The sequence below is a fragment of the Brachyhypopomus gauderio genome, unplaced genomic scaffold (genome assembly GCF_052324685.1).
Source record: "Brachyhypopomus gauderio isolate BG-103 unplaced genomic scaffold, BGAUD_0.2 sc34, whole genome shotgun sequence".
Classification (NCBI taxonomy): Eukaryota; Metazoa; Chordata; class Actinopteri; order Gymnotiformes; family Hypopomidae; genus Brachyhypopomus; species Brachyhypopomus gauderio.
In genome coordinates, this window is record NW_027506866.1 from 3,296,385 (window position 1) to 3,314,786 (window position 18,402).

Genomic DNA, 18,402 nt, shown 5'->3' on the forward strand with positions numbered 1-18,402 from the left:
CAAGCCGACGTCCTCGGGGGGCGGAGCCGCCAAGCCGACGTCCTCGGGGGGCGGAACCACCATACTGACGTCATCGGGGGGCGTGTCCGCCACGCCGACGTGGCTTGTACTCCCCCCCAAAAAATACATGGGGGTGTCGAGTGGAGTAGCCGGCGGGATCAGCGGTGTTAGGTCCTCCTCCTCAGTGTCCGGGTTGAGCCTGGAAGAACACACAGACACACACGCCCCTCGGTGGCTCTCTCTGCGATGGCTCCGCCTCCTCTGAGGCGTCGGGAGCTCGCAGCAGCCATTGAGAGCCGACCGAGGGGTAAGCCAAAGCTCGTCTGTGCATTCCCTCCGTCTGCCTGCTGCTTGTACCACAGGTTGCTCACCCCTGTGGCGTTCGTCAAGCAGGGCAGACTCACAGCGCTCAAAAGGAGTCTCGCCGCGAAAGCCAGTAGTGAGAGACTGCGCTTTCTTCGGTCTGCGACGAGACTTCCTTGTTCCCACAGCGCCAGGGGTATTCCTGTCTCCGGCTCGTTCGCGCTGTAACACATGAGAGTTAAACTGCACGGAAGCAGCCAACAACTCGTTACAGCGACTAAACTCACCGGAGTCTCGCTCTCTCGCTGTGTCCTGGATAGATCCGTGATTATGTAACGTTGCATGCGCAACGGAGCGAGGAGACGGACACAATTGCAGAGATGAGCGAGATTTAATACAGGAAATTCCAAAAGCAGAGTCGTAATACCGGGCGCAGGTCATATCGGGAAGGCAGTCCATACAAGAAATGACAACAGACATACTCGGACAGATAAACCAAACACGACGGGGAAACACGGAACAGGTACTCTAGTAGCGGAAACAATACTCACGAAGAACAGGTATACAAAGCACAAGGCACGAAGTAGACAAAATCACGGATGACACGACTGGGGAATGACGGGACTTTATACATAGAAACTAACTAGGGACAGGTGATGGCAATGACACTGGGGCGTGGTAAACAAGGAAACACGAAGACAAACGAGCAGGGCGGGACAAACAGGCAGGGAACACGGACATGAGGGAACCCAGAGTGACAGCTACGAGAGGGGGCGTTGCCCTACGTGACACTGTGGTTAAGTTGGCTTCATGTTCTCATTTTAAATGTACTACTATTACCGTCTACAAATGACCTTAACATGGACGAAAGTGGCGGTCGTAAAGGCCCCAGAGCACTGCGCACTCTGTTTTTCTTCAAAGATTTAAAAATTTTTTTAATGATTCTTCATAAGATAAAAACAAGTTGTATAAATATTAAGTGCACATTTTGTCAAATGTTTCAATAGCTTTTAAAATGTCCATCATAAGAGCATAAAACAAGTTATAGTACATTAAGTGCATCCTAATCAACAACCTTGTTTTGTGGAATTATGATGGCCCATTTAAAAGCTATTGAAATATTTGACAAAAACGTACCACCACACATTGGTGCAAGGTATAAATACCCATATTTTAGTTGTAGGTTGTTACTAAAGATGAACTTAATGTAATCCAACTACTTTGGTGGTCTTAGATGGACCGTTTAAAAGTTATTGAAATTATTGCAAAAAACAAAATTATTGCATGTGCCTCTGTCTTTTTTCAAGATAAAAGACGAGTACTTTTTTTAACAAGCTGTCCGCGACCCACCCAGAACGTGTCTGCGACCCACTTTTGGGTCGCGACCCACCAGTTGAGAATCACTGGTGTAGAAGATGCCTGTACACAAATATACTTGCATGCAAGGTCTGACAGAATTGGCAGAAATTCCCTCTTTTCCCACCACCAAGCTACAGGATCACTTGAAGTCAGCAGGGATGGCATGTCTTTGTAATTCTGTATCTCCTTTTTCGCACTTTCTCTGGGGGAGAAGACTGCACTGGTCTGACTTGTGAGGGCACTGTCCTCCTCTGCAAACAGCTCCTGTAAAGCCGAAAGCTTGGGCCTCTTGCAGTCAGGGAACACCTAAAACATTTTTTTAATGTTTTAGCACAAGTCAACTTAACTGTGTTTAATGCCTAAAATATATATATTTTAGGCGTTATGGTAGACTAGGATTAAATACTACATGATTAAGTGATAACTTACATTTGCAGCAGTATTGTCAATGGGATTGTCATCTTCCACTGGATACTAAAAATAAAAATAGGAATGTACAACTCAGTCTGTGGTAAAGATAATGTTAAGACAAAAACTGAAGAGTTATTACTGATAATAACCTGACTGGAGAATCTGCAATCCACTTCCTTTTCAATTCTGGCCCATGCTCTATGGCAGTGGTTCCCAAACTTTTTCTGTCGTGCCCCCCTTTAGTAGATGAGAATAATTTGGTGCCCCCCCATGCGCCCAATAATTTTTGTTGAGCGGGGGGGGGGGGGGGGGGGTGGCGATCGCAAGTTGTTGAGCGGGGGGGGGGGGGGGGGGGTGGGGGGGAGGTATTGCACCCCCCCTGCAATACCTCCGCGCCCCCCACTTTGGGAACCACTGCTCTATGGGGTGCTTTATTCTTAAAGCGAGGATCCATTGCAGTAGCTTCCTCAAGAAACATTCTGATGTTATCACCCTGTGAAAACAGTAAGTCAAAAAACACTTCGATTTACACAGATTACATTTTGTGAGAAAATAAGCGTATCAATTTTACACACCTGATAACGCTGAGAAATGTCATTCCACAATTTTTCATTTAAAGTGGCAGTGAAGACTGTGTCTTCTTCTCCTATTTTACAATGGTTCTCAAGTTTGGCCAAGATTGGAAGGATCTGTCCAGATGTTGGGAGCTTCTCAGATGAAACAGAGAGTGTTGAGGTGTACAATATCTTCATTACTGCAATGAATTCCTCAGCTTTCTTGAAATCCTCGTCTGTAATCCTATCCAATCTGAAATGCACAAGTACTTAAAACTATAGGCTATCTCTTAAAATGAATGAATTCACAGCTTGCTATAAATGTTTTTTGAATCCCATGGAATCTTAGCATAATACAGACTAATTTCATATGTGTACAAGTGTTGTTTAATGTATAACACGTCGAGTTATTACCTGTCCCTTTCCATTGCTTTTCTTAATCTGGGGTCCATTGAGGCAGCCTGTATGGCAGGGTACTGCTCCAAAAATCTCTCTACCATTAGGTAAAGTGAGTTCCATCTCGTCTTTACATCAAGGATGACCCCATGGTCTGGAAGATCTGTACAAAACAACATTTCATTTACTTACGGACTAGCAATGTAGGACAAAACTGTTTGAGAAAATAAACATGTAGTTACTGAGAAGACGCCATTTCTCCTGCAGCACAGGCTTTGCCAAGTTGGTCCTTTTCAGCTATAACACCACAGCCCTGATTTTAGCAGCCCAGCGGGAGAGGCACTGAGGACACCTTCTGAGCCCCCAGGTTAAGACAGTGAGCAAAGCAGGGAATCTTTAGCAAATTCGTCCTCCTCACTGCTACATCCAAATTTGCTGCATTGTCAACAGTTATTGCTACTGTCTTCTCTTTAATGTTGAACTACCAGGCAGGTATTAATGTGTTCGACAGCATATCTCTGGTTGGGGGCTGATACATGGGATTTAATGCTTTTGTCATCTCTCTGAATAAATAGAAACACAGAAAAAAATTAATTTAACCACAAAACACCAACACATTATTGCCACTTGTTATAGGTGTGCCATAGAAGATTAAATCAAACTGTCTATCGTACCTAAACCAGGGAGCTTCACCAATTGAAAAGGGCTGCAATCTTTTAACAATAAAATTGGTTACAGCTCTGTGGCATTCCTCCCTTTTCTCAACGGACATCCTCAGCTTTTCTGCTACAGTGAATGGGGTTGTTCCTCCGTGGGCATTAGCTCGAGTTGAACTGGCCTTAGCACTGTCAAAGCACTCTCCTACAACATGAAATCGACATGCTGCAAGTTACCATGCCAGCTATTTTCTTCCATTTTCTGGAGATCTGGAGAGCCAGACGGTTTTAATGGTATATAACATGTCCACATTGGATAAAATATGTATTTATAAAAACCGCAAATATGAAATGTATGAATCATATTTTTAATAAAACATAAGTTTCGCCGAATATGTTTCTTTTCTGAAAGGAAATACAGCTAAACTGGCTAGATAGCTGGAAAGCAGAGATTCTAAGCTTTCATATGACATATTGGGTGTCTATATTGAGCCTATAATTATTCATAAACACTGGCAAATATTAATCATGACATATTTCTGGCCCACCGGCGGGCCAAGGAATGTTACTTATCCTACATTATGGTAGATAAGTGATACCTAACAATATGGCGACTGAATTTCAGCCGCTAGCTAGCTATCTAATACGTGCTAGCATTGCGCTAACATTAGCATTTGTTAGCAACGCTAACAAACGGCATAATAATGAATGTTTTCATTAGAAAGGAGCACAGTAAACTTTTAACTTACCTGATGATGTTTTATCACTGGAGACAGGGTCTGAGTGTGGTTGTAATGTTTAGCCCAGATTCTCTCGCCTCCGGCGGCGACGTGATGCTGCGGTTCTTCATGCAGTCGAAAATTCTGCAGTTTTCTTGACGAAGATTAATTCCATGTGTAATCAGATGTTTCATCAGATTAGACGTGTTGCCTGTTCTGGAAGCCACTATCTTGAGGCATTTGCTGTACCTGCACTTGCTTTCAGACACTCTTTCAAAGTACAGCCAGACTTTTGACCTCTTCGACATGTTTAGATAATTGTGTGTGCTGTCCACGTTTCTGTATGTCATGGCGCTCTTCGCGGTTTTATGCGAAGTATCGAAAATAGGCACCGATTTTTTTTAGACTTTTCGGTACTCGGTAGTATTGAAACATTTCGGTCGGTGCCATTTCGGTATCGAATTTCGATACCCAGCTCTACACAGACTGTTGTCCTGTTTGTGAGAATAATCGTGGTCATATTTTTTTGTCTCCTCCTAATGTCTATCTCTATGTTTCTCCCTAATCTGTACGGCGACACCCTGAAGTATGGCCACTCTAGGTTCTCTGTGCTTTACACCGGGGTCCTGGGGAGACTGAATTTCCCATTCGTGGGATCAATAAAGGTTTATCTTATCTTATTATATATATATATATATATATATATATATATATATATATATATATATATATATATATATATATATATATATAATTTATATAGTCTTATAAGTACTGGGGTGGCTTCCAATCTCTCTTAGGATCTTTCTCTTGTGTGCCTGTTAATGCTGCTTCAGCTTCAACCGAAATCTCATCATCGGTCTCTGCTGTGCCATTTTAATGCGGTAAATACGGTGCCAATGTCTCATGTTTTATGCCCTTCTCTGGAAAATCTCCTGTCATGAATTCTGACCCATTATCTGATCTAAAACACTTCTCTGTCCCTTATGGTGCTGTCAGCTAAGAACCATTTAGTGGCTTTGACAGCATCACTCTTAGCCTTTAGGAAATAGACAACCACTGAGCTAGAGTAATCATCTGTAAATGCTATTGGATCTATCAGGCCTGCTAGGTCGATGTGTACCAGCTCGAGCACTGTTTTTGCTCGTATGTCAGGGTCTTGCAACGCAATCGTTTGATGCAAAAGAGAAACACACCAGAGTTCAGTCATTTAACCTTGAAACATTTATTAAAGCTTACAAAGATATTTGGAGAGCAGCAAAAGTGCAAAAAATCTGTAGCACGTCAAATGCAGCTCTGACAAAAATTCTCAGACTCTTTTGTCTCTCCGAGAGTACAATCCCTGGCAAAAAGTATGGAATCACCAGTCTGGGATGAGCACTCATTCATACATTTTATTTTGTAGAACAAACTCGGATCAAAAACATGATACAATAATAAGGTCATTCCAAAGTACAACTTGTTGGCTCCAGGGCTGGACTGGGACAAAAAATCGGCCCTGGCATTTTTGGTTTTGACCGGCCCCTCATAATTAGTGGAGCACAACCGACTTGTAATTTATGTGGGGTACGACGTGGAAAAAAAACAATTGGATTCAATCTTAGCATTATTATATCACAATCACTTTTATGATTTTATTGAAATCATCTCTAATATGTATTTTCTGAATTTCTCCGATATAACAGCTTAATTCTAATTCTTCAGGTTAAAGGTGCTCCCTCCTTTAAACAGCTATAACATGTATTTGTATCTGGCTACAAAGCTGCTTTATGAATTCATACACAAACATGTCTGACACAGTTTTAGTCTCATTCAGTGTGGGCATATCTTTTGCTAATATTACTTTTATATTATTTTACACTTACTGTAGTCATGCTTAAATTGCAAAGCTTTCATTTATCATTTATAAGTTTTAAAATCTGTAATTTTACTTGTTTGAGTGCTTTTTAAAACATGTTGAACCACAGCATAGAGACTACAAATTCAAACTACTATGCAGCCTTTCAACACACCTTTAACCTAAATATCTAAAATGCTATGATAGCCTAAAATGGACACATTGAGACTCTTCAATTTCTTCGCGCGCAAGTTCTCTGCATCCCCTTTCTGCCACTTCTGTTGCTCCATGCTGCCTCTCCTTTAACAACACTGAACGTAGCGGGAGTTACAGCGGACCATGCAGAGAAAGGATGGGGCTGCTTTCGTCCTATATCCTGATTGGTTCAGTCCACTGTGTATATTGTGGAAACAAAGTAAATGTTACTTTTATTGATCAAGCACAGGAAAAAAAATATGGAATCACTCAAATTGGAGGTAGAAAATAAGGACACACCCAGTCAATTTCCTTTTCCTAAATGGACACCTGCCTCAGATTAGGTCTGCTCATTAGTCTGCAGTTAAAAACACCTGCAGTCATGACACCTTGGAGGGCTGCTGGATGAAGTGGAGTGGCAAGAACCATGAATCCAACAAGAGAAATGTCTCTTGAAACAAAAGAGAGGATTGTGAAACTTCTTGAAGAAGGTAACTCTTCACGCATGGTTGTTAAAGATGTGGGCTGTTCACAGTCAGCTGTATCCAAGATATGAACCAAATACAAACATCATGGAATGGTTGTTAAAGCCAAGTGTACTGGTAGACCAAGAAAGACCTCCAAGCATCAAGACAAAGAACTTAATGCCATTTGTCTTGAAAACTGAAAAAGTACAACTAAACAAATGAAGCATAAATGGGAGGAAGCTGGAGCCAATGTATGTGACCGAACATCACCTAAAGGAAATGGGATTTCAATACAGGAAAGCTAAAAGAAAACCATCATTGACACCTAAACAGAAAAGAACAAGACTGCAATGGGCTAAGGAGACGCAATCATGGACTGTGGATGACTGGATGAAAGTTATCTTCAGTGATGAGTCAAGAATCTGCATTGGACAAGGTGATGATGCTGGAACTTTTGTTTGGTGCCGTTCCAGTGAGATTTATAAAGAGGACTGCCTGAAGAAAACAAATTTCGACAGTCCTTGATGATATGGGACTGCATGTCAGGAAAAGGCACTGGGGAGATGACTGTGGTTAATTCTTCTATCAATGCACAAGTTTACATTGACATTTCGGACCGTTTTCTCATCCCTTCAATTGAACAGATGTTTGGAGATGAAATAATTTTCCAAGATAACAATGCATCGTGCCATAGGGCAAAAGCAGTGAAGGCATTCCTTGGAGAAAGACACATTCATTCGATGCAAATACCAGAGGGGTATTCCAGGAAGCGGGTTAAGTGACGAAACAGGGTAAGTAAACTCTGAGTTAATGAAAACTCAGAGTTTTCCGTTCCAGAAACTGAGCTTAGAGAGAACCGAAGTCAGTTATGTTACGCCTCTCCCTGATGTTGGGCTCACGTCTAGGCTACAGGGGAAGAACCGCAACTAAGGCTGGATCTAGGTGGTGAGATGGTAGGCAAGACACCGGAGAAAACCTTTTGAAACCTGATTTATTTACAATGCTCAACCACACATCCACCAGACACAACCCACCTCTATGTTCAACATATAAATAAATAAATAAATATATATATATACATACCCAAGCTCTCACTGGTGCCACACAGGTATGAGAACGAAGGAGGTCGCCCAAGAAAAGAAATAAATAAAAAAACAACTAAATCCCTAACTACTCCCACACATACACTACCCTTCAAAAGTTTGGGGTCACCTAGACAATTTTGTGTTTTCCCTGAAATCTCATACTTTTATTTATCAAATGAGTTGCAAAATGAATAGAAATATAGTCCAGACATTGACATGGTAGAAATAATTTTCTACTTTAAACTTTGCTTTCGTCAAAGAATGCTCCTTTAGCAGCAATTACAGCATTGCAGACCTTTGGCATTCTAGCTGTTAATTTGCTGAGGTAATCTGGAGAAATTTCACCCCATGCTCCCACAAGTTTGATTGGGTTAATGGGCACTTTTTTCGTACCATACGGTCAAGCTGCTCCCACAACAGCTCAATGGGGTTGAGATCTGGTGACTGCGCTGGCCACTCCATTACCGATAAAACACCAGCTGCCTGCTTCTTCTCTAAATAGTTTGTGCATAATTTGGAGGTGTGCTTTGGGTCATTGTCCTGTTGCAGGATGAAATTGGCTCCAATCAAGCACTGTCCACAGGGTATGCCATGGTGTTGCAAAATGGAGTGATAGACTTCCTTATTCAAAATCCCTTTTACCTTGTTCAAATCTCTCACTTTACCAGCACCAAAGCAACCCCAGACCATCACATTACCTCCACCATGTTTGACAGATGGTGTCATGCACTCTTCCAGCATCTTTTCAGTTGTTCTGCGTCTCACAAATGTTCGTGATCCAAACACCTCAAACTTTGATTCATCTGTCCATAACACTTTTTTCCAATCTTCCTCTGTCCAATGTCTGTGTTCTTTTGCCCATATTAATCTTTTTCTTTTATTAGCCAGATATGGCTTTTTCTTTGCCACTCTGCCCTGAAGGCCTGCATCCCGGAGTCGCCTCTTCACTGTAGACGTTGACACTGGCGTTTTGCGGGTACTATTTAATGAAGCTGCCAGTTGAGGACCTGTGAGGCGTCGATTTCTCAAACTGGAGACTCTAATGTACTTGTCTTCTTGCTCAGTTGTGCAGCGGGGCCTTCCACTTCTCCTTCTACTCTGGTTAGAACCTGTCTGTGCTCTCCTCTGAAAGGAGTAGTACACACCATTGTAGGAAATCTTCAGTTTCTTGGCAATGTCTCGCATGGAATAGACTTCATTTCTCAGAACAAGAATAGACTGTCGAGTTTCAATTGAAAGTTGTTTTTTTCTGGTTGTTTTTTTGTTTTTTTTGTGAGTTTAATCGAACCAACAATTGCTCCAGATTCTCAACTAGCTCAAAGGAAGGTCAGTTTTATAGCTTCTCTAATCAGCAAAACTGTTTTCAGCTGTGCTAACTTACTTGCACAAGGGTTTTCAAGGGTTTTCTAAATATCCAATAGCCTCCTTACAGAGTTAGCAAACACAATGTACCATTAGAACACTGGAGTAATGGTTGTTGGAAATGGGTCTCCATACATCTATGTAGATATTGCATTAAAAACCAGATGTTTACAGCTAGAACAGTCATTTACCACATTAATAATGTATAGAGTGTATTTTTTATGCATTTAATGTTAGCTAAATTGAAAAAAAAACTGCTTTTCTTTCAAAAATAAGAACATTTCTAAGTGACCCCAAACTTTTGAACGGTAGTGTATATACATACGACTTTCTTACTACTCCTACCGAAATTACAGGGGATGGCGACCTCCGCTTACCTAATGCTTCTATACAGAGGTAGCCTACGTGTTGCACGATGTAAGTGCGCGCAAAATCTTCCCTAAACCTAGCGGCACCGTTCCCCAAACCTAGCAGCACCGCTCTCTCTCGCAAGAGTGGGAAAGGTGTTTTATTTCGCCCGTAACAGTTACTGCCAGCACGTGGAACTGAACGTCAAAACATATGTAGAAGAACTGCAACCACACACAATACACAAACGGGCCAAAACGAACAACACCAAAACACAGAGTCCTGCTCTTCCTCATTTGTGAGGGTTCTCTCTCTTCCGTGAGCAACGCGCAACCCGCATAAATATCCGAAGCTCCACCCCATACTCCCGCAGTGCAACTAAAATATAGAGAAGAAAACAGCTTGGGGAAAACTTGAGAAAGGCCAGTAAGGGCGCAGGAGAGGATACCTCGAAAAACAGTAGAGAGAGGGAGAGAGAGAGAGAGACGACTGCTCAAACCGGGTAACAGGCTGGCTGCAAGAGCGAGAGGCAACAAACAACTCAGCAGTGAGGCACTGCAACCGTGTGTCAGGGCTGGACCCAGGACCGTTCCCCCTATCGCCACAAGAGGGCGCACTCTACCCACGTCTGTCAGGGCTGGGTCCAGAACCGTCCCCCCGGTCGCCACTAGAAGGAGTGCTAGACTGAATGCGCAAACGAGACGCAATCAGCGGTGAGTACCTGCAGCTGTGCCTTCCCCTATTTAACAGGCACAGTTGCAGTGCCTCACTGCTGAGTTGTTCGTTGCCTCTCGCTCGTACTGCCAGCCGGTATACTGCTCTTCTCTAGTGCGTTACTCTCTCGTTTGTTTAGTCTTTCCCCTGTTACTCTTCGAGTCTTTCTCCTGCGCCCTTCCTGGCCTACCTCAAGTTTTCCTTCGCTGTTTCCTTCCTGTACCATTGTTTCATTGTTTTGTTCGTTTGTGCTCCTGTTTTGTGCAGACACGTTGAGTTATTGCCTCCGTGTGTTTTTGGTTCTTTGGTTTCTTTGTTTTGTTCGTTTGTGCTCCTGTTTTGTGCAGACACGTTGAGTTATTGCCTCCGTGTGTTTTTGGTTCTTAGGTTTCCTTGTTTTGTTCGTTTGTGCGCCAGTTTTGTACCGACACGTCGAGCCGTTGCCTCCGTGTGTTTTTTAGTTGGTATTTTCAGAGACTTGTTCTCTGCTTTTGTTTTCTGCGTTTCCCGCTCCTCGCGGAGGCCTCAGTTCACTGTTTGTGTTTGGAGTTTGCTCCTGAGCCCATCAAACAAAAACCCCGTGGGTCCTCTGTCGTCTGAGGACCCCCGTTACACCGTGCCCATTAAATAGGGGAAGGCACAGCTGCAGGTCCTCACCGCTGATTGCGTCTCCCACGAGTATTAGCTCGTGGGTTCCCTCTGGTGGCGACAGGAGGGATGGTCCTGGTCCCAGCCCTGACAAAATTCCACAGCATCGTAGGTTTGTCTTTAATTCACATGGACAATAAAGAAATTAAGCAAAGGAGAAGCAATATATAATGAACTTCATTCCATATACATTTTAAGGATTTCCTAGAGTGATTGGCTGCATTGATGGAACCCACATATGCTACCTATTACAGCACCATTAGAACATGGAGGTGATTACATAAACAGAAAATCCATTCATAGCATTAATGTACAGGTACTAACCTTTATAATCCTTAATGAAGATAAAGATGCTTCCCATCTCATCACAAATGTTGAAGACAGATGGCCAGGATCCGTGCATGAGTCCACACTGTACAACAATATATATAGATAGACAATAGAGACAGAGGGTATCCCTGCCTGCCCTATACCTCATGACTCCATATTCAGATCCTGCACCTGGACCAAAATCCTGCTACAATCAGGACCACAGCAAAACCAGGGAAAGAATTGAAATGACCCTAGGAATCCTTGAGGCCAGGTTCCAGTTCCTGAAGGGGCTCAATGTTACCCCTGAGAGGGCATGCCACATAATAATGGCATGTGTGGTATTACACATTGCAAATATCCAGGAAGAGCGACAGCCTACCATCTCTGACATGCCCACAGATGAGGAACCTTACATGCATGTGGGTGACAACAGAGATGGTGGAGTCGTCAGAGACTCCATCTGCAATCACTACTTTTCACATTAAATCATGCAGCACCACCAACTGGAAATTGGAAAAAAAAATGGTCCACAAGAAGACTCCGACCTGCAAAGCTGATCTGACAACTGCTATCATAGTTGGCACCAAATTGATGAATACTGTTTGTCACTCATCAAGTCCATGCCTCAGAGACTGCAAGCCGTTATAAAAGCCAAATGTGGTTGAACTAAATACTAGTGATGTATTTTGAATGTTCTTTTGTTTGTTTTTCATGATTCCATATTTTTTTCCTCAGAATTGAGTGATTCCAATTTTTTTCCCTGTGCTTGTGTAACCTGCATGGATTTTCATCAGAAAAGATCAAGGCCATTATTAAATAGATGCTGGCCCTTTAAGAGCTTTGCGTCAATTTACTGTATACTCGTGCAGTTTGCGAGTATGGGGATTGCATTACGGTAGACTGGAAAGAACGGCACTGGAGGACAAAGCGCGCCTGTCAGATTACTTTCGGCGCGAAATGAGAAAGATCATCACGGCATTGTTGGTCATATGTGCAACCGTCGTGCTAATTGTGCTCTTTCACCCTCCTGTTAGCCTGCTGTAAAGTTATTGCTGTGACTGTGTTTGGAGTGAGACGTCGGATAAGTGAGGATTGAGCAAAGAGCAGGCTTCAACGCTCCTCAATGTTCTGGACATCCTACAAGTACATACACACACATACATTATTTTATTTTTATTTTTTAATTTTTATTACAAATCTGACAACTCAACATCAACAGAAATGTCGGCATAATTATCCAAGGACACTTGTCATGTACTTTGGACATTCCCATCTGACAGTTGACATGTATTGTTATGTGGTTTTGAACATTGTGCTGTATATTAGTAACTGATGCAATTGCAAGGGTGTTTAGTCATACTGTTTAATTGTTAAAATTGTTGGGTGACTACAACTTGTGAGGTACGCTCCAACCCGATAACAAGGTTATCAGGTACAGGTAGTACATTGCTACCAAACCCAACATTACATTCCTTCACGTAATGATCAACTGAGGTATTTGTCATTATTTTGCTCAATAAAAGTAACATTTAATTTGTTTCCACAGTTTATTTTTTCTTTTAGTGTTTCTGAAAGCCCACAAGTTGCACTTTGGAATGGCCTTATTAGAGGTGTCTTCAACTAAGGTTTTTCATAGTCGAATCTGATTCGTCAGATTTTCCCTTTAGTCGACTAATAGTTGAATCTGGGTTTTTTTTTTATCTAGAGCACCTTAAACGGGATCCCGTTTTCATTCAGGACTTTTTTCCACTTCAAAGTAAAAACCTAAAACACTCAGATAAAAGAATAAACATGGTAGGTTGGCTTTATTCAGCTTTTATTTATGTATTTATTTACTTATTTATTTTTTAATGAAACGTTAGAGAACATTAACAAAAAAGTCACCGTCAGTGCGCATATCGAACTGTCAGACAGGCACTGTGCAAAATGTCAAAAATATTTTAAATAAAATATGCCTGCCTGAAAATATAAAAACAATTTGCCACACAACAGCAAATAAATTATAAGTAAAGGTTAAAGTAATGGGGTTTAAAAAGCAAACAACAACAAAAAATGTTTATAGGCCTACTTGCCGAGATGCACCGCAACGAGACGAAACGACAAACGGCTGAACTGTTTTTTTTTTTTTCCGCCTTATGCGTTTTAAATGGTATGCCATGTTGGTTGTTGTCCTGTGAAAGTAGCCATTATAATCTCGGCAGATGCTGACTATCCTGTAGCGTGTTCAGCTCCTCTCATTTGGATTGTGCAACTGCAGGGTGTGATTTATTAATGTGTAGTAAGGAAGATGCCTATTGTTAATGCGCACACATAATTAAAAAATATTTATTAACAGAAATTAGGATGATTTTATTTGACAAAAGGCTATATATAACGAAAACAAAGACATTTCATGCAACTAATTCTTAGCAGCATCCTTGGGCACCCCCATGCAGTTAGAATACATTCGACTATGACGTTCATATTTGACTAGGGGTATAGTTGACTATAGTCAAATCAGCGACTATTGCAGGTCACCCCTAGACCTTATTATTGCATCATGTTTTTGATCCAAGTTTGTTCTACAGAATAAAATGTATAAATGAGTGCTCATCCCAGACTGGTGATTCCATATTTTTTGCTAGGGGTTTTAGCCCCCACCCTTGTTACTCACACCTGCTACATTATCAAAAAGAGAATGTTAGGCTCTGCGATTACACCAGAGTCACACTACAGGTGTTGGACAATGAAACTGAAACCACAATAATGAAACTTAGACCACAATAATTTATTAGTATGGTGTAGGGCAGGGGTCGGCACCTATGGCTGAGCAGAACGTTGAGGAGCGATTTCGATTGGAGGATCGTGCTGAGATTTTTTTATTATGATTTTTTTTTTTGCTGATGCTGGTCCAGCGTGTCGCGTGCCACTGATTATGCCTCCGCGTGCCAATCGATCGCGATATAATACTTAATTTGTGTCCATTTACACCCCCCCCCCCATTCAACAATTTAAACTCGCTGCTACCCCCCCGCTCAACAATTTAAACTCGCTACTCGGCACACTCATTGACTAGACATGTTAAAGTTGGCACTCCATGTCTCAAAGGTTGCCAACCCCTGGTGTAGGGCCTTCTTTTGTGGCCAATACAGCGTCAATTCGTCTTGGGAATAACATATACAAGTCCTGCACAGTGGTCAGAGGGATTTTAAGCCATTCTTCTTGCGGGATAATGGCCAGGTCACTACGTGATGCTGTGGTTTCCTGACTCGCTCCTCCAAAACTCCCCACAGTGGCTCAATAATATTTAGATCTGTTGACTGTGCAGGCCATGGGAGATGTTCAACTTCACTTTCATGTTCATCAAACCAATCTTTCACCAGTCTTGCTGTGTGTATTGGTGCATTGCCATCCTGATACATGGCAACGCCTTCAGGATACAATGTTTGAACCATTGGATGCACATGGTCCTCCAGAATGGTTCGGTAGTCCTTGGCAGTGACGCGCCCATCTAGCACAAGTATTGGACCAAGGGAATGACATGATATGGCAGCCCAAACAATCACTGATCCACCCCCATGCTTCACTCTGGTCATGTAACAGTCTGGGTGGTACGCTTTGGGGCTTCTCCACACCCTTGTTTGTCCTTGCTCCAACCCTTTCTTGCACTCTCCCATCTACCCCCACAATCTAGTTTTCTGCAGACAATATTACAGTTGACCCTTTTCTTTGTTAATGCATAGTTAGTTACTTTCATTAAATTAAGAATCTTTATGGTCATTATACGTAGTATAGTCAACAATTTTGCTGACAGCTTCCCAAGCAGCATGTAGATTTTTCTTCACCCGCCAGGGGGCAGAGCAGAAAGTGAATCAGGTGGTAGGACAAAGTTGTAAATCAAAGAAGAAAGTGCTCATTTTCTTTTAGCACATACAAGCAGCAGGCACGACAGGGATTTTTTTTCAAACCAACATGTGTTGTGCCAAATTCCAACTCCCCTCGTTTGCACACGCACAAAGACGCTGCAGATGATATTTGAGAGTTACAGTGATTATAACTTAGTTCATTGAGCACACTAATTTTGTCCTTACTAGATATTTAGACATAATACTGCTGTAATACTGTGAAGTCGTGGTCAGAGGTGAACTTCAGTATAGCCAGTGTGTATTTTATTTAAAATAATGAACACCCTTGAGCCAGTGTGGCTTTGGACATAGATAATGCCGTGCCGTTTGCTGTGATGGACAGTTAAAGTCTAGCTCTTATTTATGCATAGAAACATAAATCGACAATATAATCTGTAGCGTCTTTATGCGCAGATAAACGAGGGGAGTCAGAATTCGTCACAACACCGTTGCACATGAAATGCTACAGGCATCGTTTGGAAACTGATCAGTTCAGTTAAATGTATTCAGTTCAGTAGACTTGCGGCTTTAGCCTGGTGCAGCTTATACAACATTGTCCTGTTTTTTTTTTTTTTTTTTTTTTTACTTTGTAGGTGCGGCTTATATTGAGGTGCACTCTATAGTCGAGAAAATATGGTATATTAAATGTTTGTATTTTTGGTTTTCAAATAAGGAAGATCAGTACATTTTCCTAAACGCAATGGATACAGAGATTATATGCACAGATAAGATGCATTCTCTACCATCTTAGTTCTGTTTTACATCTATTCTCTACTAAGACCATATTTTAAGATGATTTACAAGTATATTGCAACTTGTATGTCAATCTAAAAACTTCAAATGCTCTTTTTCAGGAGAGAAGTCAAAATGGGGACTAGCAACAACACGAACCAAACCACAAACCTCACCCTCACGATTAACTACAGGGCCAGCCTACTCTTCCTGTACATACTTGTATTGCTTGGAGGGAGTGTAGGTGCTGGACTCATGAGCAGTGTTTTAAAGTCCAACATGTCAATCACTACTGTGTCCGTGATCAACTTGCTGGTACTCCACGTGATGTTCCTCCTCACCGTACCCTTCCGTGTTTACTACTACTCTAGCAATTCCTGGAACCTGAGCCTCAGCTTCTGCAAGTTTGTCAGTGGTATGATCCATGCACACATGTATCTCAGCTTTATCTTCTACATCATCATCCTAATTGCACGCTACCTGGCCTACTTCCAATGGGCACACCGATGGGAGTTTTCTCGAACTCTACATGCAGTTATAGCCAGCTTGATGGTTTGGGTCATCATTCTAGGCATCGTACTGCCCGCATCGGTGTTGACATATGGATCAGGAATGACGAGTAGTGACAAGTTTTGCTTTGGTTTTGGTGAAGCCCTGACTATTCCTGGAGTGCAGTTACTAAACTACATTATCAGTACTGTGGTCCTGTTAGCCTGTCCTGCTTTAGCATGTTGCCAGCTGTATATCCTGTGGCAGGTGCACCAGAAGCTCGGGCAGGCCTGCTTCTCTCATCAAGAATTCTGGGTTCAGATCAAAAGCATGTTTTTTGTGCTCATCATGTTTCTGTGTTTCATGCCTTACCATGTGTTCAGGATATACTATGTGAGAAATTTCCATGATGAACTTGAAAAAATAAATGAGGTTTTTCTTGCTATCACAGCATTTAGTTGCTTCGACCTGCTCATCTTTGTTGGCAGGGGTGTGTGGCAAACAGTTTATGCAAAATGTACATTTTGCGAATGATTTAAATTGCTTAAACTTGATTGGATTTTACAAATAAATATATACTTTAATTCACATTTTCTATTCAACAATGATATTTATTGTATATTTAATCTGATTAATATATTGGAATTAATATTTAAACATAATAATTATAGGAATGTGAATGTATAGCAATGATCTAATCATAGCTGTTATTCTGTATTATATATTTGATATATATTGTTTTTAATGGACTGCAGCCTAAATTAATATATTTTGTGGTCAAAATCTGGAATAGCTAAAACATGTAATACTGTGCTGTTGTTCCCATGGCTGCCCAGAATTACAATAATGTTGTTAGAGCCCAAAATAGCCATTTCATTGTCATAGCAATAAGTGTGTGCAGTTTATGATGACAACAGATGACTGTTTATCAGAAATTTTGGATACCCAGAAAAAATGAGGTCATAAAATGACTTGCACTCATTCCATTTGTATCTTGTTTATAGATACAAAACACCAGGATGTCTCATTACACTGTACACAGACCCTTTGTCCTTTATCTGCCATTTAACTCACTGACATCTCAGGCGGATGCTTGTATTTCTTTGGGGATGTTTGATACTTCTGTCTTTCATTTCAGCTTCTCATTTATCTTTGTGCACTTTTGTGTCACTACTTCCAGTGGACCAATGCTACCTAGAGCTATCCAGACTAAATTGTTTTAAACTATTTGCACACTGTAAAAATTCTAATATTAAATTAAGTGGAACATCACAAATGTTACAAATAGGTTTAATTTGGTTGATTTAATATTTATGGTAGGGTGCTTGCTATTTATTTTTAATGACTTATTGTTACATCTCCAAGGAAAAATATATTTAATAAAGAGTTCGTTTTAGATGCCCATCATCAGAAGCAGGCACTGAAAGCCTGGTGCCACAAGTAAGCAACATCCCAGAAACATTTCCTCATGTGTACTATTTCCAGATGGTATAGTGGCCACTTTCTGCTGCCACATGTCAAAGATCGACTGCATCCCCTCCTTCATGGATATAGTTCTTACCATAGTTCTTACCATATAGTTCTTATCAATTAAATTACTTTACTTAAATTAAATTACTAAACACACATCCAGGATAACCAAGGTGTGGCTCCGTAAGAAACATATCAAGGTTCTGGAGTGTCCTAGCCAGTCTCCAGACCTAAACACTATAGAAAATCTTTGGAGGGAGCTCAAACTCTGTGTTTCTCAGCAACAAACCAGAAACCTGGCTGATCTGGAGAAGATCTGTGTGGAGTAATGGACCAAAATCCCTGCTGCAGTGAGTGCAAACCTGGTGTAAAAATACAGGAAACATTTGACCTCTGCAATTGCAAACAAAGGCTACTGTACCGAATATTAGTATTGATTTTCACAGGTGTTCCATTACTTA

General features: G+C 41.5%; 2 protein-coding genes across 2 annotated transcripts in view; one reads left to right on the forward strand and one right to left on the reverse strand.

Annotated features, from left to right (window-relative positions):
- LOC143485401 (putative G-protein coupled receptor 141) overlaps nt 1-17,156 on the forward strand; it is a 58,136-nt gene extending 40,980 nt beyond the window's left edge. The window contains exon 2 of the mRNA XM_076984829.1: nt 16,105-17,156. Coding sequence (XP_076840944.1) covers nt 16,105-17,005 — 901 coding nt within the window. The 3' untranslated portion in view covers nt 17,006-17,156. The remainder of the gene's footprint in view (nt 1-16,104) is intronic.
- On the reverse strand, nt 5,363-10,632 carry LOC143485475 (uncharacterized). Its single transcript, XM_076984919.1, has 5 exons — nt 10,463-10,632; nt 10,192-10,287; nt 8,851-9,231; nt 8,448-8,730; nt 5,363-5,437 (listed from the first exon to the last, which is right to left on the reverse strand). The coding sequence occupies exons 1-5, from the start codon at nt 10,630-10,632 to the stop codon at nt 5,363-5,365; spliced, it is 1,005 nt and encodes a 334-aa protein (XP_076841034.1).
- Nucleotides 17,157-18,402: the final 1,246 nt, after the last annotated feature.